We start from the raw sequence: 25423 nt of genomic DNA on the forward strand, positions 1-25423 counted from the left end.
TGGGAAACCCACCCATCCACCAGGCAATGTGCCTGTTCTTTCATTTGATCTTTGTGCTGCCCTTTTTGTCCACCTTACACCAACTAGGAGTATCCTTGGATTGAAAGATACCAGGGGTAAAATCCTGGCCTCGCTGAAGTTTTCCCATATAACTTCAATGGAGCCAAGATTTCATCCCAGGTGGGAAGAAATATCTCAAACTCTCTCTTTTATGAACAGTGGCCTAAACTCTCCCAAGAATCCTGAGGTTTTAATATTTCATATGTTATCCTTGCTGTACAGATTTCCACAATTTTGGCGTATAGTTCGAACCTAACCACATCTGAAACTAAACCAGCCTGTTTTCTTGGTGTTGTGCTGCCACAGAAGTTCCCATTCAATGTCTATAAAAATAGGTTATAAGATTTGTTAAAATGGTCTGATCTGCCAGTTCCAAGAGGTGGAAGGATTAATTTGTTAAACATGGAAATTGTTCCCTAAATTAATGTACTTATTACAACATCCCCTAGTGCAAATGCTGAAATCAATTTCTCACTTCTTTTGTGTGGCAAGGGCTGGGAAATACGTTTATGTTACCAGCATATGCTCTTCCTAAAGCCACAGGTGGTCTGGCACACTATCAGACCTGGAGAGTTATTCTTAGATCCCCAACGTTATCTAATTAAAATACTTTAATCTGGTTCTTAAGGGAACTGTGAGGTGCATATGTGGACTCTGTCAGAACAAAATGACTGTAAGATTTTATTTATGAGCGTTGCCCCCATTGTCAATAATTGGAAGATCTCCTTGCCATGAGTGATATATCCAGTGCTAGAGCATATAATAAAGACATGGATAGACATTTCCAGAGTTGTCATAGAAACACATCCCCATTCCTTTTACCCACTTTCTCTATTCTCAGCCTTGTCCTGTTGGCAGTGGACTGTCATTTTTGCCACAGGGGAATCAAGCTTTATTTTAGGTTGGGATTTTTCAAAGAGGCCTATGGGAATTAGGCACCCAATTCCAATTGAAAGTCTCTTTGAAAATCCCAATCTTCACTATAAAATTGAATGATTAGGGAAGGATTTTAAAGTTCTCTGAACACACTCAAAAGGTAAATGATTTTCCCAGGGCCAACCATTATCAATCATGCAAATGAACTACTGTTAGCTGGTTCAATTGGGTTGGGATAGCTTTCCCAGGGATCTGGAAAGTAACTGATAGTTTACTGCATCCAGGTGGAGTCTGGTCTCAAATATAGTGAAGGAGATACATCAAAGTAAGTGTGTGAGGATTCCACCTTCACTCACCTTCTATAAATGTGGTATGAGGAAATGTCTCAGATTTTTTAGAAAGAGATATGGGGGAGACTGTCCAGGCTGGCTATAATGAAAATAAGTTAAACTCCTACAGAAGAAATGTATAACTTTGGTTTTATAACAGAATCAGTAAGGTCCACTGAGAAGAATGCTGCAGAGAATGTGGCCAAGTAGGGTTTTCCCCCCATTTGTTGTCCTTGTTCATCTCTTTATGCCTTCTGAGAAGTTTTAAAAAAAAAAGTAGCCAACACTTGCAAACACCTACTAAATTGGATCCAAGATTGCGTTTAGAAAACTGGTTTTCTACCTTTTTTCATTTGCGGACCCCTAAAAATTTTGGATGGAGGTATACGTACTCCTTTGGAAATCTTAGACATAGTCTGGGGAGCCCCAGAGGTCGGTGGGCCACAGGTTGAGAACCACTGGTTTAGAGGGATAAGAATTTTGGGTCAGTTTCTGATCTTGGTTATGACAGTGTAAACATGGTGTAACTCCATTGACTTTAGTAGAGTTATGCTGGATTTATACCCGTTTAATCAAGAATAGATTTTGGCTCTGTGGGTCAATTCATATTGCCTGTCACATGGAGGTGAAGTTCCAGAAACTAGGCTTGTGCCTGGAACATTGAGATTATGAAGCACCGCAGACTTTCTTAAGGGATCATCAAATCTAAGACTGCTCATGTGCCCTTCCTTGGCATTTTTTGGCTCCTTTGAGTTCTGCAGACACTTTGACCTCCCTGCTCTGTGTAGTGAGGTGGAGGAAGCTGTGTATTACATAAGGATTCCCCACTTCCAATTTATTTTTTTCATCCTATTTTCTTTATCCTCTCTTGTTTACTAGAGAATAACTTCCCTTACCATTAATTTGCTTTTGTGTGAATAAGGCTTCTTCTGACTTTTAATTTATGTGTAAGCCATCATTGCTTGCTTGTATCACCCTATATTAAAATAAAACATATTGAAAATGGGCCGATGGACTTTTTTCTAGCAAGTGTGTTTTGAAAATTAAAAATGCTTCCAGTCTGAGAATGTTTATTCCAAGTTTTATCCTGCAACAAATTTATGGCTCAATTTAAAAACCCTAGAAATTATTGAAATTATTATACTGGAAGATCTAACTTAGCATGCTGCATAGCACTGATAATGATAATGTAATATCAGCTTTGTATGGGGGGTGCCTTTAAATAATTTTCCAGGTAACCAGAGTAAAAAAAAAAAAACCCAGGGAATTAGCATTCCAAACCAAAAAAAATAAGGGCCTAATCTAAAGCCCATTGAAGTTAATGAAAAGACTTCCATTAGTTTCACTGTGCTCTCAATGGGGCTTTGATCTTTACAGACATCTCATCGGTAACGGTAAATATGACTAAAAGGCAAAACACAATATATTTCGTCATAGGAAGAATATTTTCTAACATCAGACCAGAGAATATTGAGCAATACTGGGAAGGCACCTGGATGGACGGATGGATAAAATAAATAAATAAATAAATCGTCTCAGGGAAACCCCATTTTCTAATCCCAATGATTCTTTGTTGTGGAGACGTAAGGCTCCAAAAGGCTATTCCCTTGAGTTTGCACAGAGAGGTTTCTCCAAGAAGACAGGGACCATGTTGGGGAAACTGCCACCTTTTCCTTCCTTCATGCTCCCAGTTCAGGCATCCACAGCCCACATAAGAAGAAGAAAGCTTCCTGCCCTCGATCATTGTTTTAATGCTTTGGAAAAGAAACTTGCCTGTGCTTTTTAAAAAATGGTAGAAAAATGCAGAAGTGTTTGTAGGATGACTTCATTTGACATAACTAAAACGTTTGATAATTTGACTCTTCTCTGGTTTATTTTCTATTTCTACATGGCACTTGCCTAACAATCTTCAGCTTCAAAGCACTTATTCCCAAAACAGAAGACGTGTGTAAATTTCCCATTTTGCAAGAGGGGAAACTGAGTCACAATAAGATTAAATAACTTACCCTGGCAACTCACAGCAACAGAGTGAATCAGTGCCAGTTAATCATTAAAATCCAAGGGTTCCTGACTCTCAGTCCAATGTTTGTGCTACTAGTCCATGCTGTTCCCTCCAGGCACTGAAATGAAATAATTTGTTTATAATATCCCTTATCCCTTTCTGAAGACACAAGGAAGAGTTCCACCCGGGTAATGGAAACATCGGAAAGTCTCTTGTAACGTGTACCTCTGTAGAAGAAAACAGTTTCCAAAATAAATCATGTAACCATCATCACCCCCTGTAGCAGAGTATTTTTTTATTACCAGTATTCGCTGGAAAAGTATTGGTCACACATTATAAAATAACCCAGGTTGGCTAACTTCCAAAACTAGTTTTTAATGTTCATTGTACTCTTCATTATCTAGAGACATAAACTATTAGCGGGTTGACATTTTATTCATCGGCTGCAATATCATATCTGTATAAAGACTGCAGGATTAGTCTAATTCTTCTCTTGTTTTTCTTGTTTCCAATACTGGAGAATAAACATGGTTCCATATTGTTTACTCCCTTATTGGCACACTAATATCGTTGGCTGTATCAGCAGGAAAATGGGCAATTGTGGAAGTTGTGTGTGTCTAGAGGCTGCTGATGGTATACATGGGAAAAGGGAGAAAATGGCTCACATTAAATGCCCCCCGATTCAACAAAGTATTTAATTTTGAGCACATTCTTAAGCCCTGTTGCCTTAGGTCCAAAATCATATAGACCTGCCATTGCTGCGGAATGGGACTTTTGACTGGGTAAGGCCTGTAGGATTTGGCCTAATATTTTGATGGGCCAGAAAAAAAGTTGTGGCCTTTATGAGCATGATGCTGTCAGGTACTAGGCATTCCTGTGCAGTACTGACACCCGCACCTCCCTCTGAAATCAGTGAGAGTTGAGGGTGCTCACTATCTCCCAGGATCACAGCATCAAGCCCTAAAGGAGGGTGGTTATTCATCTTGCTGTTGTTTGATTGTCTGTGAGGGCTGGCAGCTCTCTGTGGAATAGTGATGGATGATAATAAAAATACAAATTTGGAGAGAACATTGCTGCTGGGTTACAACAGTTTTTTTAATATGTGACCATTTTAAAATGTTGTGACTAAGATTCAGAGCAAGGCACTAGCTCTATAAATAGCTTCCCCCTACCACCGTCAAGTCAGTTGTGTGGTTTGGCCTTCCTATTAAAGAACACACTTGTTAAGTGAGGGTGTGGGAGCAGTTTGTTCATCTTTTAAATGCAAATTGAAGGTCAGCCAATGACCCAGATCTGATATGACATCTTTTCGTTTTCCAGGTAAAATGTGAGGCTAAGTCAGCTTTGCCCAAATCCAAAAGTAACAACAGCAACTGTAAAAAAGGCTTAAGTGAAGATAAATCAAAGGTTGCTGTGGGTGAAGAGTGTAGAGCTGATGAGCAGGCTTTCCTTGTGGCACTTTATAAATACATGAAAGAAAGGAAAACACCCATTGAACGAATACCCTATTTAGGTTTTAAGCAGAGTAAGTATAATTTTTATCAAATTTTGTTGACGTTTTAGAACTGTTTGGCTTCTTTGTAGAAAACATTCATACACTGAGACTATTTTAAAACCTTTTTGGTTTTGTGACTGTGTTTATATTTACACATTTTTCCACTCCAGACATTTTACTGTCTCTTACTTCTAGATTTGCATCTCTTCCTTCTGGGGCAGTTGCTGCAGGATATTTATAGGTTTAAATCCACTGATTTTGACTAGAAATAGGCATGCTGAAAACTCTCTAGTTTTCTGTTTTGTAAATCTGCAGTATCTGTAATGCCTTTCTTCTGAGTTAATAATGTGACGTATGTTTATTGTGCCCAGATGTTCTTTATGAAAATACAGATATTAAAGGGAGACATTTAAAGGAGGTCAAGAAAGGCACAAAAAGGATCATATTTTTAAGCCTAAAAATTTGTTTATAGGTAATAAATTACTGACTTCAGAGACTATAAAAATAGTCTGTATCTGTTTAATACAGAATACAATGTTTAGAATTGCTTTGGCATGTACAGTTTTTAGTGACACAATTTGTAAAACAATTGTAGGTGGAGAAGATGCAGTTGTAACTACATTCTGCATAAATATTGCATAGTAAGTAGGGCTGTTTCAGAGTTTACAACAAAAGCTATACCTGGGATGTGCGTGTGTGTGTCTAAATATAAATGTGTGTATGTGTATCTACGTGTGTGTGTGTGTGTGTGTGTATATATATATAATATATATATATATATATACACACACACACACACATATACATTATATATACAGTATGTGTATATATATAGACTGAATGGTACTTAAATTACTTTAAAGTAAGAAATCCATGGTTTGAAATATTATTTACTTGAATTTATCTCCAAAGATTAAAACCACGTGTTATTTTGATGAATGTCAAACCTGTATGTTTTACATAACAATTTACATACCTAATAGCAATTGGCACTGATTGCAACAGACCTCTAGCAGCCATTATAAACTTATATAACTCTGAGTGATTACAATGTTTTGGCTGCTTGAAATAGAAGTAAAATTAATGTACTATGAACAGCTTTGTTGCATTATGCATTGATTCAGATTAAATCAAGGCCTAAGCAAAGCTCTCAATAGCTTTGAAATAGCTCAGGGTTCAATGAGACTTTCTGAGCATTTTATGTGGAAGAGTGCCTTTTTATTTTCCTTTTATCCCACACGCCCCAAACCAGTAGATACTGTCAGTTCAAATGGTAAGAAAGGCCATTATTTCCAAAATACCCAGGTCTGTGATAGGATCAATAATATTTAGCTGAACTGCATAGGTTTGCTTGACATACATTATTACAGTGGATAGGCCTAGTCCTGCAAGTACTTAAGCACATGAGTAAATGTACTCCTGTGAGTAAATTTACTCACGTGTGTAAGTGTTTGCAGGACTGGCTCTATATTTGTCTGACATGATATGTGTAAATATTGCCAATATAAATAGGTGAGAGTGGAGAACCAGTATGTACACTACAACAGAGATTTCCCCTGTAAGTGAACAAATTCTGTCCTCTTTGATCTGCTGCATTATTGCTGACTCTGGCTTGAAATATTTGTATTAATGCCACTGGAAGTCACCATGTGTTGCTGAAATCCTGTATAGATCTTTAATACAGGATCACCATCAGTTACCCTTCTATCAATTAAAAATACATAAATAAATAAAAGAACTAACACATCACATTATGGCCCTGCTCAGCTCGGGACAGGGGGGGAGGCAGTCATGTGGAAGGAGGCATTATGCAGGAGGGAGTGCAAAGAAGGGTGGTTCTTGCTAGGCTGTATTGAAGGTGTTCCCTCTGTCCCCTCTCACCACTTCCACCACCATGTAGTCCTGTCAGTGCTTGATAGTGCACAAAAGGCAAGGCAGGGCCACCGCAACTCTGAAGTAATAAATATAGTGGTAATTCTATCTTGTCTCCACCTTTGGGCTTGCCAGCACTTGCAACCAAATTATGGCTGTCTATTGTACATGTGTGCTGATGTGCTAGGACAAATATGATGTCTGTGCATTCTCCCTCCATTAGTGCATTCTCACACGGCCCTACGGTTTATTGATTATGGAGGCCCTTATCTGAGTTACAGTAGATATAAGATATCGTTGTTTAGAGAATGGTCGCTCTATATCACGTGGGCTGCAGCTCTTACTGATAACTCAAACCGTTTTAAAAAAATAATAGTCTTTCTGCTAGTTTTTACTGTCAGAGTTATGGAAACTTGTAAAATGCAGCTATTATACTGTGTTTCTTATTAGAAAAGTAGAATAAACTCCATTACTCTGTCTAAATGTAATTTTCACTCCTAAATTTGTTCCTTCACATGTATTTTTTTTAAATATATAGTTAGGAGTAACATTTACTCTTCAAATTATGTAAATACCTTTTGTAAATTGTTTCTCAAAAGCTTTTTCAGGGTTTGTGAACATTTTTTTCTATTTTTCTTTAAAATAATTGTTTAATTTACATTTCTTTGAAATAAGTTGGTTAATGGAATGCTTATCTAAATACTTATTGTCCCTCTAACAGTTAACCTTTGGACTATGTTTCAAGCTGCTCAAAAACTGGGAGGATATGAAACAGTAAGTGTTTAAGTAACTTAAATGGAATAATTGTGCAATCTAACTTTCCCCTGTTAGAAAAAAAAATGTAAAAGCAAACAATCATTTACTGCATTTTAGAATAGCTGTACACATTGTGGGTTTATTGGACCATTTTTGGAAATGGTCCCAATTAGTTCCAGGTTTGGCAAAATTGTAAACTTGTCGTAAAAACTACAAGTGGAAAACATATGTAACTCTTCCCTGTCAAGGAAATTAGTTGGGTCTGTAATTTTTTCCCATGTTGAGAAAGGGCTATTATTGTACAACAAGCCAAGATTGCATAAAAGAAATTTCGCTTGGCAACATCTCTGACATCTGTTCATGTCTAATATGGGAAATGTATTAAAGGCTTTCAAAAGTAATCAGTATTGCCATTAAGGGATAGTATGTTGCTGTATCTTCTCCTTTTTGCTAGTGTAAAAGACCTTTATTAGACAAGGGTCAGTACCACATAAACAGGAAGTTATCAGAGTAATTCAGAAAAGTCTCTGACACTTTTTATCAGCTAACCATATCTGACAAGAGCAGTTTATTTTTAGCTCACAGGAAAATTTGATGGCCATGGATTTTAGAGCATGTATTTTGAACTAATAAAATATTAGAGCAACAAACTAAGATTAAAATCTTGAAATGAGAAGAAAGAGCTGCATTAATACTGCACATAGAGATGACATCTGTAATAAAAACCAATTGGCATAGGAAGATGTCGTCATTGGAAATATTTTCTTTGCACACAATGATCTGATTAAGTTGTGCAGTTCCTGCTGCAGTTGGTTGGGGGAAATTATTTTTGCTTTGTTTACGAAGTAATCTGGGATGTGTCTGTACTGTTGAGAAATGACAAGAGACACAAAATCAAGAAATTCAAACTGATTTGAGCCAACATGTAATAAACACTCTTTCTTTCCACACAATAAAGCATATTGTTCTATTAATTAATATCATCGCTATACTGGGGTGGGTGTGGTGGAGATTTTGTGAAACCAAGCATCTAGTGTTCATAATAGAAATGTCTGATTTGGCTTTTATGATTTAGCTGCCTTTCATTAATATACATGTAACATCTTTATTAAATACACCCAGGTGTGTGTGTGTGTGTGTGTGTGTGTGTGTGTGTGTGTGTGTGTGTGTGTGTGTGTGTGTGTGTGTGTGTGCAGAAATAGCTACCATAGATATACATCTACAGTAATCATGAGCTATGAGTAATTGCACCAAGTTGTAAAATGCGCTGAAGGTAAGGACTGAAAACTTGAACCTGATCCAGAACGTAAGAGAAGGCAGCGAAGGGATTTGAATATGAGAGTGACACGTTCAGAAAGGTCAGGGAGGCAGATAATTTTCACAGCAGTGGTTTGGATATATTTGCAGGGAATGAGGTTAGCGGCAGGGAAGGCCAGTGTGGAGGAGTTTGCAGTAGGATAAGCAAGACATAAATGTGGGTTTTAGTGCCAGAATGAGAGAGGAAAGGATGGATTTAGGCATGTTAAACAAGGTGGACTGGCAGGATTTGGGGAAATTCTGATGTGTGGAGCGGAAGGAAGGCATTGACTAGGATGCCAAGATTGTGAGCCTGGGTGACAGGTAAAATAAATAGTGAGATTATCATCAGTAATGGAAAGGGGCAAGGGGAATGAGAGTCTGAGGGGAAATATGAGGCCTATCACTGTTCAATATAAATTAGTGGCAGTACATCCCTCTCTCAAACCTCTTGTTCTTTTTCATTAATAGATGTCTTCAAATGATGGGGGCATTCCTCATTTCCAGGAGAACAGGCTCATTGGGATTATTCAACTGAAACTTAAACGGTGGTGTGTGCTGATCACAAAAAATGTGTAAGCACAAAAGTAGGGTAGTTAGGAACTGGATGTGCAAAATGAATATAATTTTTACACCAGTTTGATATTCTGATATTTGATTTAGCTCTGGCATAATCTAGAATAACTCCCATTGAAGCCAGTGGGCCTGATCCACTCTTTTTGAAATCAGTGAGACTTATACTTTCTTATAGCAGAACTGAAGAACTGTCTTGCTCTGTGACAGATGAGGATGGTTTGGGTATAAATTAAATTTGGTATGTAGTGGGGGATGCTGCTTTAGCTGCATTTCCTACTACACCTCTTCCTCTGTCCAAACCCTCAGCGTCTACAGTACACTCATAATCCTGAATGCTAAATTGGAGACTGTTAGAGTATTTTGTCCCTTTCAACCACTTTCAGTCATTTTCTGACTCATTCACACCCTTACTCATCACCATGGAATTTAGCAAAGTGTAATTAATTGTGCTATTGTGTGCATTGATGAGAGATAAAAAAAGGCCCCATGGGGCTAGAATGGGATGGATGGAAATATTTATTCTAGAATCATGGATAGACCTATTCACTCCCAAGTGTAAAATCTCAAGCAAATTAGTGATAGTGTAATTTATTAAGGACCAGATTTTGCCACCTATGTGCACTCAGAGTATTCTGGTATGCAAATAACTCCATAGGCACTGATAGAACTATCTGCATGGCAGGGACCTATTCAATTTAAAGAGTGGCAGAATTTGTCCTTAAATAAAGTATAAGTAGATCTAAATTAAATCTGTATTCTGATTATTAATTAGTCCACTTGAATTTGTTTATTTTTGTTTGTCACCTTTAAATGTTCCCAAACTTCTGGTGTGAGTTTGAGATAGTGGGATTATTTCAGGCTAGCCATTTACAGCTCCAGTTTTGGCACAATCACACACACAGGAAGAAATCTATGACCCAAATGGTATTAAGCATGTGCTCCCTCCCTGTAGTCAATGGGAGCTCTGAGTGTTCAACACTTTCTGAAAATCAGGCCAAATGGAGCCTTCAGAGTAAATGATTGTAGAGGTTGGATGAAAGAATTATTCTCCATGGCTTTCTGTGCTGCAAGTAGCTTCTGTTCACCTTTCTGTTTGGGGGCAATAAGAGCTAGCAATACTCCTACTGGAAACTTTCTTTTGCCTAGAAATAGGGGTTTTCTTGTCATAAAGAAAAGAACACTTAGAAATATATATAGCTATAGAACATGGGCGTGGTTTAAGGTAGCATGCATTTTACAAACAGAAAGCAAATATGAGTGTAATTAAAATTACCCTTTTGCATTTACAATGGCAAGTTGCCTGACTGCTGTTGACTAGAATGTGCAGATACTTTTTAATTGAAATAGCTGTAAAGTTTACATTCTCACATTCAGTGGAATAATTAAAATTGGCAGATTTTATGTTCCCCACCCTACCCTTCCTATTCCGGCATGCAAACTCTTTTAAAGAGTCTTAAAAGTGGTTACACACATTTATTGGTAAAGCAGAGATAGTATAATGGGCTGCAGTTAACTGATGTGGTTCGGCTCTCACATTCACTTAACATCAGTGTAAGCCCATTGAGCCTGATTCTGATCTCACACTGCTGTAAAACCAGCATAACACCAGGTATTTTGCTAGTATCATCAGATCATTGTCAGTCCCAATGTGTCATTTATGTTTGTGCTTCTGCTAAAGATTCTCAGTGTCTTATTTGTAGTGAAGGGTCAGAATATTCTTATAATATCACAGTCACAGAATTACCAGTGCCATATGACTCTCCCTGGCTCATAGTGCAAGCTAAATAAAAAACAAAGGCTTGGCTAGTTCCTCACAAAATGGAGCCATCTCTTTTGAAACTCATGGGGGATCCACTTCCCTTCAAGCAAGCATTTAGGTTAGCTGCTGAAATCAACATCTACCATAGTAATACAGTAAAAGCTGTGTTATCTGGCATGTTACCAAATGGAAAGCTCTAGAAACTGGCATTTCTGATATCTCATAAAAAGTCCAGTTGGAGCGGGGCTGGCAGACTTCCTACCTGATTCCACATTGCTCCCTGGAAGTGGCGACATGTCCCTGCTGCTGCTAGGTGGGGGAATGGCCACGGTGGTTCCGTGTGCTGCCCTCACCTCGAGCGCTGGCATGAGGCTCCACCTAGGATCTGAGGAACATGTTGCTGCTTGCGGGGAGCCACCTGAGGTGAGTGCCACCAGGATCTGGCACCCCGAAACCCCTCCTGCACCCAACTTCCACCCCTGAGCCCCCTCTTGCACCCGAACTCCCTCCCTTTATTGGTAAATATAACTTAGTTAATCAGAATTTTTGACTAACAGGTACCCCCCATTCCTTCAACATGCTCAGTAACAAAGCTTTTACTGTATTACAGTACTTTGCATAGTGTTTCTCACCTTAAGACCTTAGAGCACTTTACAAACATAAATGAATTAAAGCCTCACAACACCCTTGAGAGAAAGATAAAATTATTCAGTTTCTAGTGAATTAAATGTCACTGCAGCTCTACTGCCTTGAAGTGGGATCTTGTCACTCTTCCTAAGCTAATCAAGGTCAGGCTGGAGCAGTTCTTAGATGGGAGACTTCCAGGGAAATTGAAGTGTTGACTGAGCTATTTTTGGTGAATCAGGAAGTGACACCTTTTTCTCTTAGTCAGCATTAGAGCATTATATCAGCATATTTAAAGGAGACACCGTGGTGCTGGATGTACTATCATACAGATGGGACATAGGCACCTAAATTGCTTTTGAAAATGAGACTTACCCTAAGTAGCCTAGGAGCTTCTGAAAATGTTACCCAAGATCCTAAGGCATTAGTCACTGGTATTCTGGCTAAAATCCAAAGTACATAATTAATTATTATGTTCCGAATTAGCTGTGATACTCTTCTTTACTCTGTGCCCTAACTGTTCGCATAGTATTGCTATATGCTATTGAACCATTGCCACCTTTCACCCCAAAGATGCCTATACAGCAGTGGGATGCGAAGCTATATCTATATAGATATATAAATATAGATATATATAGATATATATAATGTATATGTTTTGTGCAAAATCAGTATCTAAAGGCCTTTGAGATACTGCTTGGAGGAAAGGTGCCATTCAAACATGAGGTCAGCATCATGGCCATTAAATCATTGTTAGGTATGCAGCATGAAATAAACAAGTGCTAAACTTTGTGAGAAAGCGATAGCTGGTGATGGGGATTATTGTGCAAAAGACTTTTTAAACGTTTTAAAGTAGAAGCATCTGTTAAAAGCTTTTCTATAAGCAGCCTTCTCCTTTATATATATATATAAGGTTGTTGCTTTTAATTTTGTCAGCCTGTGGCTGACATTTTAATGTGTAACTGATCATTACCTGCCTTTGTTCTTATGATATCTGAATCTGACTTCACGCATCTGCATAGACTCATCTCTTTTTTAATTTTAAATTCTGTTGGCCAGGAATTATGTCATGGAGTTTTGAAAAGCTACAGGTCCTGGAATGGAGCACAAGAACTAACATTATTTAAGTATGTTTCATAGTAAATGTATTCAAACATACTGCCTTTGTGTTAGGTAGCTAACAGTAGGTATTGAAGGTAGGATACTGCAAAGAGTTCATTTTCTTTACTGCCCTAGGATTTCCTAAATGTTTTCTACAATTACCACGGAGATTTGGTCTGAAGTGCCTGAAAAGTAGCCCTCTGTGTGTTCAGTCCTGTAAGATGCCCAGCATGGAAGGTATACACAATAGACTCAGCACCTTTCAGGACACGCTTACATCTTTGCACACGCACAACCTTGCATGCATATATCAGGCCATTTATGTAAAGAACTCAAGCATTCAAAAAGAGGAGAGACAGAATATATTTTGGAAATTAGTTTTTTAACTTAAACATGTAAAGGCACATTATAATGAATAGAGCCACATTGTTGTAAATTAGCTTGGAATGATAGAATGGAGCAAATGTCTGGAGAGTTTTGAAAAGCATTTTGGAACTAAATATAGCACTGGTGAGAAAAGCCACTGCAGGTGAAGGTGAGGGTGACATGTGATGCAACTTCCTTGAAGTGTACAGTAGGGATTTGGGATTCCAAGCATTCTGGCCTTAGGAGCAAGGTTTATCAAGAACACTGACAGAAGCATAGAGAAAGGACCAACAAGAAATTTCATCCACCAGGGTAGTTTCAGCCTTTGAAGCATTCAACATTAGAGTAGGCCTGTACAAATGGCACTCAGGAAAGTTAAGCCAAATTAACAAAAGATGTGAATTTAATGCACGAGTTAAAGCACATCAAACCCCCATGTGGACACTCTCATCCAGTAGCCTTAGTTAGCTTTCGCGAATCCCCTTCAAAAACTGCCACCACTTCCCTTCAGAATGAGAGCATCCACATGGGTTTAATACGCTTTAACTAATGCTGTAATGTAGACGTGCCCTTACTCAAGAATACATTTAACATTTTTTCCAAGTCAGGACACTATTTGTATTGACCTAGCTTGACTAATCATTGTGTAGAATATATTGTAGCTGGATAACGACAGTACCAAACAGCGCCTTTCCCATGTTACATTAGGATGTCCATCACTGAAGACAGATGCGAGTGACTTCAATTAAAGGAGAAGGACCAAAGGAAGCTTTGATGTTGACCTGGTCAATATTAATGTTAAATTTGAATTTTCATTATTGAATTGTTAAATTTGAATTATCATTACCCTGAATGACAGTAGCTATAGCTTCTGTTTTGTAAAGTTTTCACAATATAGTATTTTGTTCAGGTTGGTTAAGGAAATTATAATCACATTTTTGGGCCTTTTTGAAATGTATTAATCATAAAAACTAGACTTTCAAGCACAAAAGGTACTCAGTGCCATGCTGTGTTCACTACATCAGCATGTTAAATTTAGCCCTGGCATAAGAAGGCCCAACCCCATTGATTTCAGTGGTGTACTGACCCTTACAGCAGGTTGAATTTGTAGTAGAAATAAATAATTTAATGAACATATTATGTAAATAATATTTTTATTAGATACATGAGACAGAAATCTATAAAGCATATTCTACTAATTTAAAGAAATTGTTACATTTCAGTTTTAGGGTTAAATTTTCGAAGGTGACAGTGATTTAGGAGCCTAATTACCATTGTCTTCCAATGAGACTTATGCTCCTAAGTGCCCAAATCACTTTTGTAAATGGAACTTGGGCTTCTAAGTCATGTAGGCATTTTTGAAAATGGAACCTGTAATCTTTTTGTTGCTGACTCTTTCTGTTTTAACATATAACTTATAAATAGTGTAAATATTCTCAGCCAAACAAGCATTGCCCCCCCCACACCCCAGCAATCCTTTGATTCAGCTCAGCTGTGCTTGGCTCAGGACAGACGCTGGGCTGCTGGAGGCCTATCAGCTGCTCTAATTTACAGCCACCTGCAACAACCTCTATGGTGCCACTGCAGTACCCTGGGATCACCGTCTTCCAACTCACTCACAGCACACTCCTATGCTAAGGGAATTAGAAAAGGGCCAGCAACACTATCCAGAGATTCCTCTATAGCAGGAGAATCCAGAGCTAGCAGCTTGGCTGGATTTAAGGTGGTTTTGTGCTGCTCAAGTGGTGGAAAACAGCTTCATCAGAGCCAAGCATTTGCCCCATCAAGTCAGATCCTGCTCTTATTGAAGCCAGTGGCAAAACTCCTGTTGAGTCCACTGGAAGTAAGAGCAAGCCCTTGACAAAGAGTTAATTGCGGAAGAAGAATCCATTCATGCTCACATGCTCACATCACTATGGGGTTAAACTCATGACTTCAGCATTTTGAGCTGCGAGTTTAACATGGTGATGACAGACAGTAGTGATAAATAGATACTATGGTGGTGAGTTGATGTAAGAATCTGAACAAAATATACTTGGGACCAAACTGACCTCAGTTGAGGGTATGACTCCTATTTAAATCATCCACTTAGCCAAAATTTGTCCCTTAATTGCGATATATCACCTCTTATTCCCCTCCTCCGTGCAGGCTTTGTGTGGGTTAAGGAAGAAGGAAATGAAAAGAGTGAATGCAGTCATTTCTTTATGTAAAACAAAAAGGTTGGATGAAGATTGCAGCTAAATATTGAATTTACCCCAATAAATGCATTAAATACGTTCACAGAAGTTTCTGCGACAAGCTTAAGCTACTAATGAATAAAGTACTGTAGCATTTTAATTTTACCTGCAGCTAGAAGTAGGTGACTGTTATTTCTAATGAGAACTAGACAAATGATAAATGTCAGAAACCTTCACAGAAATTATAACATTACAAATAACATATCTCCAGCTATCCTTTTGCTTTCAGAGCATATTGTTTGCAAAGGAAGGGTTTTCCTTTTATGCAAAGCAGAAGAAGGCACCGTTTAGCCTGTAATATTTAACTACCATATGAATCTCTTCTTCTTTAGATTAAAATTATAGGCCCCAGATTGCAAGTTATGATATTTGTTTTCTTCTGATTGCTGCCTTTAGCTCCTAAGTGAACTCTATTGACAGCTCTGTGGGTAACTTTGAAGAAGCCTCTGGGTCTGAATATATTAAGCTCCACAGCATTCCAAAGCAAATGACAAAATTCCCCCACAATTTCCCACTGGCCCTCTTTCTGAGCTGCATGCAGAAGAGAGTGATCTATTATGTTTGTCCTATTCCTGTTTTTCTTCCTGTTTTAAATATAGCAGAATATATAAAATAACGAAGTGGTATTCAGAAACAATTCTTTTGCCAGGTCTTCCATCTGTTATTCTGCAGAATCCTAATTTTTGTACAAAAAACAAAAGCATGGAATGCAGCTCAATATGTTACAAGCTGTTTATTTTCATCGACTTAGTCCAATAAAATACATAGCTCAAATATTAATATTGGAGTAAGTTAAGATTTCATTACCATTTGATCTATATATTTTACTGACATAAATGGATAAAAATAAACAGCTCGTAACATATAGAGTTACAGCCTATGCTTTTGTGGATTTAGAGAGTCCATGGTGGATTTGGATTTAGCAACAGATTTATTTTCTCTAATTCAGTTAAAATAACTACATAATCATTATTTGTGGTTAGTTCTAGCTTCATTTTCATAATGTACCACGGGATTTGTCTGCCTAACTTCTGATGGTAATGACCCTATATTGATTGAGATTCTTTATTGCAAGACTGAATTGCAAGTGATTTGACAATGAACTAGGAGTAAAACTCCATTTTAGAAAAAAGAAAACAGATTAATATAATGTAATCTTACTAAAAAAGCATAGGAACACTATACATTCTGCAAGGGATTTTATGGTATTTGTATTGCATGCTGTTCTAAGTACCACACATGTATTTGTGAACTCAAATGCTATAGAATCTGTAAAGATGCAAGATTAAATTTTCCATTGCCATTTTTACAGATAACAGCTCGTCGACAATGGAAACATATTTATGATGAATTAGGTGGTAACCCTGGAAGCACAAGTGCTGCTACATGTACTCGCAGACATTATGAAAGGTAAGATAACTAATATGAAATGCTTGTTTAATAAAGAAAAAATTAATTTGGAGAGCCTTCAAACCATTTTGTAAAGAATTTTAGAGAGAGGGAGAGCGCGCTCTCTTAAAGGCATAGTAAATATTCCTTCAACAATATAGTCCTATAATCCACTGTAATTTAAACCAGAGTGTGTGTGTCTCCAATGGCAAAACAAACAAAACACACAGCTGATTGCTTTTTGCTTCATACCTATATTTTACCATAGCATTTCTAGTAGAGCAGCTGCAAAATTGAACAAAACATATTAAAGAGAAAATACTAAATGACAACTAAATAGTCTACCATTTGTATTCAAAAATTTTCAGGAATACAAATTAGGCGAGTTGTCAAGATCCAAAATAATGGGGTGGCTCGCATTATTGGATGCTGTTAATATTGCAGGTCATGCAAAGCATTGCACTTCTATTCCTTGGTACTTTCTTCTCTCCTCCCTGCACAGAAGCTGCTGCCAACACTCTTGTTTTTCTCTGCTGCCAGTGTTGCTGGTTAGAATTGCAGATTTCTTGTTCTTCCAATGTAGATGATAACTTCCAGGGTTTAGGAAGCCAACACACATTAAATAAAACACTGTAGCTAGAATTTTTTGAAAGACGTTCTTTTTTATACAGTTACTATTACTCAAGTGTGTGTGTGTATTTGAGTTAAAATAAGGGAAATCTGACCTCATGTTCCAGGTTATAAAGTGGCTGCCTGTGGAGGTCAGGAGGAAAGAATTTGTTTTTGCCCGTGCAAAGCATTGCACAATTAAGCTATATGAGCGTGAGTTCTGCACCTTCCTATAGAGCATTAGATATTCAGCATACTGCTGGATACAAACCATAACTGATGGGGGGAATTGCTAATCTTAAACTCCAACATCAGTACCCCCAACATAAGGCCCTATGGTCTATTATGAAGAAGCTACTTCATAACCATCACAAAAGTTAAGAGTTAGAAACTTTCTGGAGTCAGACCCAAACAGGCAGGATCAACAGGGTAAGATGTTTTGCTTGGCTATCAGTGCACAGGGGCAAATTCCGATTGACACACTTTGTAGTGTAACCTCATCTGAGTGCCCAAGAAGTCACATGAGTAAATCTCAGTGCATCAAGAGAAGAATATACTCTAGGGCTGTATGTGTAAAATAATAAACCACTAATATGAAAGGGGAATGAACACATGTTTTGTATGCTTAATTGACTGATCAGATTGTGTGCTAATCAGAACTGACATTAGGCTCCGCCTCTCCATTACTGCACCTAAACAGGCTCCTTGTCTTTCTGTTGTGTCTGGGCCTGCAGCCTGGGACTCCCCTCACCAGATGTATTTTATAGCATATTGTTTATTTGACAGGGAATCCCGAGAAGCACATGAGATTTAAACATTACAGTTGGCTGGGCCCAGAAGACATAGAGACCTACCGGGCTTTAGTATGAAATCGTAAAAGTGGAAAGGAGAGGCTTGCTAAGAGAGAGTCCACTGTAGTTTTGGAGAGATGAATGAACCAGACACAAATGTGAGGCCAGGAATACCCCTTTCTTTCCTTCCCCTTTCATGTTAGTAGTTTATTATGTTGCATATAAAACCATATATTCTGCTCTTGATACACAGAGATGCTTTTCATGTGACATCTTGAGTACTTCAATGAGGATATGCTGCAAAATACATCAGTCCTTGTGTATTTCCAACCCAGTGCACTAATAGCAAAGTGAACTAGATTCCTGACACTCCTTGGATTCACAAGCATTCACTAGGCTACCAAAAGACAAATATTCTTCCCCCTGAGACATCTCAATGAGTTGTTATTAGAAGAAAAGACTTTTTTTTGGTTTATCATTGAGATGGGCCTTAAGTGGAACTCCTATGGTCCAAACGCCTTCATATTTCAGATGACTTGGTTTTGAATGCTCGAATTCAAATTCTTTCTTATAATTATGGTTCTGGGTTAAACCTGAAGCCAGAAAAGGCCTGTTTTCTAGTTCATGTGCACGCCATCAAAAGACGGCATTTGGTGTTGAAATCTTGTCAGATTTGGCACCATTAAATCTGAAGTCTAGTCTTCATTTAGCCTCAGGCATGAAACTGAAATTCTATCCTTTACCAAATCTTGATTCAAAAAGAGAAGGTCCAGGCTAATCTCTGGATTTTAGAGTATTAGCTACTTTTTTCACCAGAGAAAAAGGGTATTAATCTTGAAAAAGACAAAATTGCCTAGATTTGTTTCAGTTGGTAAGTCTGACTACAGCAGCTGAAAATGTAATGCTCATTTATAGCCAAAGTGATCTGATGATATTTAATCTAAAACTAGTGCTGCACTACAGAAATAGATCAGAATTTCTGATTCGGGACACATGTATGCTTTTTAAATTAAAGGTGAGCTGTAAAGATAACTGGAAATTGAGTTAAGCCTGGAAGTAGCATTCAATGACCCCACTATTCAGGCTGTGTGGGACATTCAGCAGAAAAATGTACAGGTTTATAATTTACTTTCTACTCTTTGAAATCTGCTGGCCTGTTCCTGTTTACTAGAGACAGAATGCATGATTCCCTGACTTCTCTGATACCACTGTTGTTTGGTTTAGCCTTGCTGTTCTTTAATACTGGAAATCACTGGCAGTCATGTTGTCTTAACTAGTTTTTCCTAAGATGAAAAAGTTAGTACTAGTTTACACACTGGCTTAAAAATATTGAAAATGCTTGGTTTGAATGACCTTTGAGTGACAGCATTAGTAAGCAGTGGAGTGAAATTGGGAATGGTAACTGGGAATGGTGCTCCCATTCCCACAGCTCCCACTGGCCGGGAACAGTGAATCATGGCCACCGGGAGATATGGGAGGCATCAGCAAAATGTCTTGCGGCCCGCAATCACATTACCCTGGTGGGCCGCAGGTTGCCCACCACTATTCTAAAGTGAAAAGCTGAATCTTCTGATCACTTCCCAACTAATTTAGTTGGGAATTGGTCCTGCTTTGAGCAGGGGGTTGGACTAGATGACCTCCTGAGGTCCCTTCGAACCTTGATATTCTATGATTCTATGAAATAGTACTTGCCCCCGCCATTGATCTGGTATAACCCCACCTTCTTGATGCTGAGGAGGAGGGGTATTTCTGCACTGCAGCTGGGAGCATGTCTCCCAGTCCAGGGGGACAGACTTGTTCCAGCTCTGCTCAAGCTAGTCCACTAAACACAACAGTGTAGATGTTGTGACTTGGGTGGCAGAGCTGGCTAGCGCCCTGAGCTTGGGCCCAGGGAGTGGGATGGGCTTGGACTCAGGTGGCTAATCCAAGCTGCCACCAGTGTCATGACATTACCCTGCTATTTTGAGCACTCTAACTACAGCAGTGCTAACGCGAGTCTGTCTACCCAGGCTGGAGGCCTGCTCCCAGGTGTTCCCAGGAAGTCTTCCCTTCTGTTGGGTGGAGTTTCACAAAGTTCTGAACTGGTTCTAGAGCAGTGGTGAGCAATCTGCAGCCCATCAGGGTAATCTGATTGTGGCCCATGAGACATTTTGCTGGTGTTGACCATCCGCAGGCACAGCCCCCCGCAGCTCCCAGTGGCTACGGTTCACCATTCCTGGCCAGTGGGAGCTGCAGGAAGCAGTGGGCTGCTCCCATTGACTAGGAATGGTGCTCCCATTCCCGCAGCTCCCATTGACCGGGAACAGTGAATCGTGGCTACCGGGAGATATGGGGGGCATCAGCAAAATGTCTCGTGGCCTGCAATCACATTACCCTGATGGGCCGCAGGTTGCCCACCGCTGTTCTAAAGAGAAGAGCTGAATCTTCTGATCACTCTAAGGAGGAGAGTTGTCTTTCAGTAGGTGCTTAAAACTAACAATGCATAGGCAGAGGGCCAAAACATCACCTGAAACCCAGTGGCATTCGGGACGATATCACCTCATCTAAAGTCAGAGTTATGAGGGGTCACAGCTGCAGAATTTAGTCTGAATTAGGATGCATGGATGCCAGCTCACAGAACTTTGAGTGTGTGTGTGTAGCCAACAGCTTGGAATGAACAGATCTCTAATGCTATTACCTCAGCATTGCACATAGTAATCACTATGACTAAGATAGCTTGCTTTTAACACTGAGTCTGTCTGCTTTGTTTTTCTGGAAGAGGAAGAAAGATTTATTATGCACTATCAAGTGATTCATTTTTCATGTAATGTGCTTCATGTTTCCAGTAAATTTTTTCATTTTAAAACAAAGCAAGGTTGCCAATGTTTCAGTACATGTTATTTGTGTATTAGTTAGGCTACTTTTGGTTTATTAATGAGTGTCATAATGAAAGTGCAGGTTGCTAAACAGAATCAATGGATGTTTTTATTTAAAGCCTTGCAGGAATCATATAATGCCAACGAATGCATTATTGTCGCTGTAGGCCTGACTGGTCTGAACCTGCCTCTGATTGGTTTAAATCAAATAGGCCCAAGCACTTCATAAAAATATCTTTGTCAGCTTAGTTTTGCTTCCAAACCTATTCATCTCTGTCAGTTTTTAATATTAGTACCAGGCTCTTGGCCATAGTCCATTAGTATTGTTCTTAATTGCTCATGTTACAGATGATGATTACCAATATAAAAAGCATTAATGTTTTCCCATTGTGGGGCTGTTACTATGTAGATGACTTGAACTGTACAGAGCTTACAAGTTGTTGTTATTTTGGTCATTACTTTTTTTCTTGAATCCGTTAATGCAGTTACTTTGGGTGATAACAGAAAGACGCTCAGTCTGAGTGTGTTATTAACATTATGTGGTTCAAATTGAGCCTTTCTTCCCCAACCTACACAACTTTACACTTCTCACAGTTCACTGTCAGAATCTGTATCTTTGATCATTGGTACACGCAACAATCAGAAATGGCTACTTTTCTTCAAAGCAATATTCTTCACAGTGTGTTCTAGGATATTAGTAATAACGCAGATGCGGTTTTCACACGTAGGGTTTGGGGTTTCTTTTGCTTTTGCACAAAACGAACGATTGACGGCTTTCATTGTCCTGGGTAAACAAGAAGCTCCATTTCTACAATGCTCGTGACGTTGCATTAGGGATTTTTCATAAGGGTTACAAGAAAAGCACTTTGTGATATGTTTAAAAGCCCAAAACAAAAGGTAAAAGAAAAGTAAAATATTAGCAATAAAATGGAAAGGCCTTGTTCTGACTGCCAGCCCTTATGTTTTCCCCAGAGTAGTCTCTACATAGAGCGTTCACACATACAACTTGGGAAATGCTGCAATTGGTATTTGTAATATGATACTTCTGCCTGACATGCTTTGATGAGCAGTGAAATAGTTAACAATGTTGACGTTGCAAGTATTTCATTGGCATCTGAATTAGCATCCTTTGAAATGAATGGGGCAATTCATACCTCAGAGTCATTGTTTCAGACTTTCTGCAGACTCAGGTATCGGCTACGGTCGCTTCACATTTGGAAAGTTTTCTGCACAACCATAACAGTTTGTGACAGCTTTTTTAAAGAAATGAATGCTGAAACATTGGAGAACAACTGAGAGGTCTGTTCGTACCCCTTTGGGTAGTTCTTCTTGACTCACCAGGGAAGGTGTGTCCCATACTTTGAGAAACAGTCTGTTAGTTTATCTGGTTTTTAAAACTGTACTTGGCACTATAATATCTGAGATCTGCAGCACATACTAAGTATATATCCTTATGCACAACAAAAAAATCTAGGTGATAGAAGAAGTTTGCAAAAGCTAAGTAGGAGAGCCCCATTCTACTGATTTTTCCATGTATGTTTCTCTCTCCCTCCTCCCCCCAGCATACATATACAATGGTGGGTTCTAAATTAGCTATTACCAACCAAAGAAAGATCTTGGAGTCACCACGGATAGTTCTCCAAAAACTCCCACTCAGTATGCAGCAGTGGTCAAAAAGGCTATGGGCCACTACCAGAGAGAGGATACTGGGCAAGATGGACTATGATCTGACCCGGTATGGCAGCTCTTATATAAAATTAAAAAACAAAAAAACAAACCCCTCATCATTGTGTTATGAAAACATAAACCAGGTCAAAATAAAGCCCTTAAAAGGTTTTTCTTTAACAGCTATAAAGACTTTCTACTCTAAGGATACTGTAAAGCAATTCAATATGCAAGAGTCTAGCATTCCCACACAAATACTGTTTGGTTTTCTTAAAGAGTTTAGATCACTTTGCAAAGTGTGGGCATTTCAGCAGTGTTCTGTAAGAAACAGCAGCCAGTCTCCTAGATAGAAAAATAGGAGCCTATTATAACATCTATATAAAAATGCTTATGGTTGTCTTTAATACAAGTTGTAATTAATAAAAGGTTTTGGTTTACACTAGTGTGAAAACATCCTCAGGCAAAAATTAATTAAGTGTTATGTCATTCTGTAAACTACAGCTAGTTCTTTGTTTGACTCAAACCCCTTGCCAAACAGCAGTTTTTCTTTGTCATACTAGCTTTGTTGTTTTGTTTTGCTTTTCGCCCGGCTTTTTATCCTGACTGTTCATAGCTTCTAAGAAAACTTTGCAAGTTGCGAATTGTATCAATAGTTTTCCATCAAGCATGAATTTAAATTTGAGGCTAGATTAGGTGTGTTTAGTCCTTTTTCTTTTTTGATAAATAACAAGAGGTTTCTACTTATGATTTTCTGTCCTCGGGGCTTTATCATTAAGATTAAATAACTGTACTCTCAAGCATGCCACTGAACAAACATCTTTTCAATTATGTGAGTACCAGATGCTTTAACAAAGGAACTATTGAAAATTCAGAAAGCATAGTTCCCCCACACACACACACGCACAAAATTTTTTAAAAATAAAGTATCAGATGACAGAAGAATGTAATTGTTTACCATTAAAACAGATTCTTAGCTGCCCGTTCAAAATATCTCAGAACATTGTGTTTTTGCAGAACTTACTCAAGACTTGTTTTGCAGTTTTAGAGACTTACTGGCCAGCACTGAAGTCAATAGGCATAGTTTACATGTAAATGTATTTTGATAGTAGGACATTCTTTTCCAATGCTTAAGGACAAATTGTCTTTGTCACTTGCATGGTGAGGAGGGATCACAAAGACCTGTTCTCTCAATCCCTTGGGCACCCCAAACAAGGGTGAGGGCCAACTGCAGTCCCTATACAGAAACAACTCCCTCTGAGTGCCACCCCTCTTCTACACCCGACTTTGCTGTGGACTGAGCACATGGGGAAGGGGGAGGGAAAGGCTGCACATTGCAAAGCTGTCCCCTGCAAAGCTCCTTGCACCTTAGTGGGTAGGCATTGCTCAGGAAGGGCTGATGGGTGAGCAATTGTGTGGATCCAGTACTACTACTACTGCATTTGGTGGAGAAGATGGTGTTTGCAACAGAGGCAAAGACTAAAGAAGCTTCTCTGGAGTGGCCTGGAGGATTCTCTCCCACAGCATCCCTGGACCAGTGCCCATCCCCTGCATCCAGCCCATCTACCTGGGCTGGTCATTGGGGAGAGGATTTGGTCCTTTATCTTTCCCTATTGCTTTATAGTATGGAGAGTTCCTAAGCTTTCATCCTCAGACTGCTCAGCTAAATCAATAGCTGTGTTTGTAATATCACTAATTTTCAGTTTATTTAAAGCAAAGTGTTTTTGAACTCTCTTACACACAGGCAGTTCCCACCTCTCAATGGTGTGAGAGCACTCAAGTACCCAGCAGAACTCCCAGTGGGCTGTAAGGCAAGTTGTTGATGAAAAGATGAAAGATCTGTTTCTGTAAGGCAGGAGAGTTCTCTGGGAACAAAACTGAACTCAGACAAATTTTGTCTGTACTGATAAAATATATACCCGTTTTGTACTTCAGACAAATGCAAATGATGCGATTGCTATTGTATTCTGCACAAACGAGTGCAACGCTTGCTTTTGGAACCCCTGCACAGTACAAATGAAATCAGCCTTTTGGAATACATTATTGGTTCCCCCAGCACACTTCATTTTCCTCTTTTGGATTCAGAGATCAGGCCTTTGGTTTTGAACTTCTCTTCTGCCCCTTCTTCTACTGCACATTAGGAGCTGTATTCTTGGTCCAGTTTTCCTACCCATTCAAACAGCTGAGCACTATATCCCATGACAAAATCTCTAGTGAAAGTGGTGGCATGATATTATGCCTTTAGTGATAGTGTAAAAGCAGCAAAGAATCCTGTGGCACCTTATAGACTAACAGACGTTTTGGAGCATGAGCTTTCGTGAGTGAATACCCACTTCCTCAGATGCATGTAGTGGAAATACATGCATCTGAGGAAGTGGGTATTCACCCACGAAAGCTCATGCTCCAAAACGTCTGTTAGTCTATAAGGTGCCACAGGATTCTTTGCTGCTTTTACAGATCCAGACTAACATGGCTACCCCTCTGATACTTTAGTGATAGTGCTGCTTTTAAAATCAGGCCATATGGCTTGGAGAAATTATGGGTTTTCATTTCAACAGCAGCGTATTAAAAAACAAGAAACACGTCCCATTGAGATCACAGTGGCTCATTCCTGCTCCCCTTCAAGTAAATGGAAGTTTTGCCATGAACTTCTTAGGGAACAAAATCAGGCCAGGGTGATTCAGAGGCTGTAGTATAAATTTTGGCATTTCTGTTATGCCTAATACCATAGCATAAATGTACTGAATTTATTGTAGAGAACCATGAGT

The 25423-nt window shown here is 38.8% G+C and overlaps 1 protein-coding gene across 3 annotated transcripts in view; it reads left to right on the forward strand.

Annotated features, from left to right (window-relative positions):
* The window catches only part of ARID5B (AT-rich interaction domain 5B), a 146126-nt gene that overhangs the window by 105120 nt on the left and 15583 nt on the right, over positions 1 to 25423 (forward strand). For 2 of the 3 annotated variants that reach the window (XM_050958289.1, XM_050958291.1), the window contains 3 exons: positions 4588 to 4792; positions 7356 to 7408; positions 16662 to 16759. In XM_050958289.1, the coding sequence (XP_050814246.1) occupies positions 4588 to 4792; positions 7356 to 7408; positions 16662 to 16759 (356 nt within the window). The remainder of the gene's footprint in view (positions 1 to 4587; positions 4793 to 7355; positions 7409 to 16661; positions 16760 to 25423) is intronic. The other variant, XM_050958290.1, reaches the window with a different exon arrangement.

This window comes from Gopherus flavomarginatus, chromosome 6 (assembly GCF_025201925.1).
Source record: "Gopherus flavomarginatus isolate rGopFla2 chromosome 6, rGopFla2.mat.asm, whole genome shotgun sequence".
NCBI lineage: Eukaryota > Metazoa > Chordata > Testudines > Testudinidae > Gopherus > Gopherus flavomarginatus.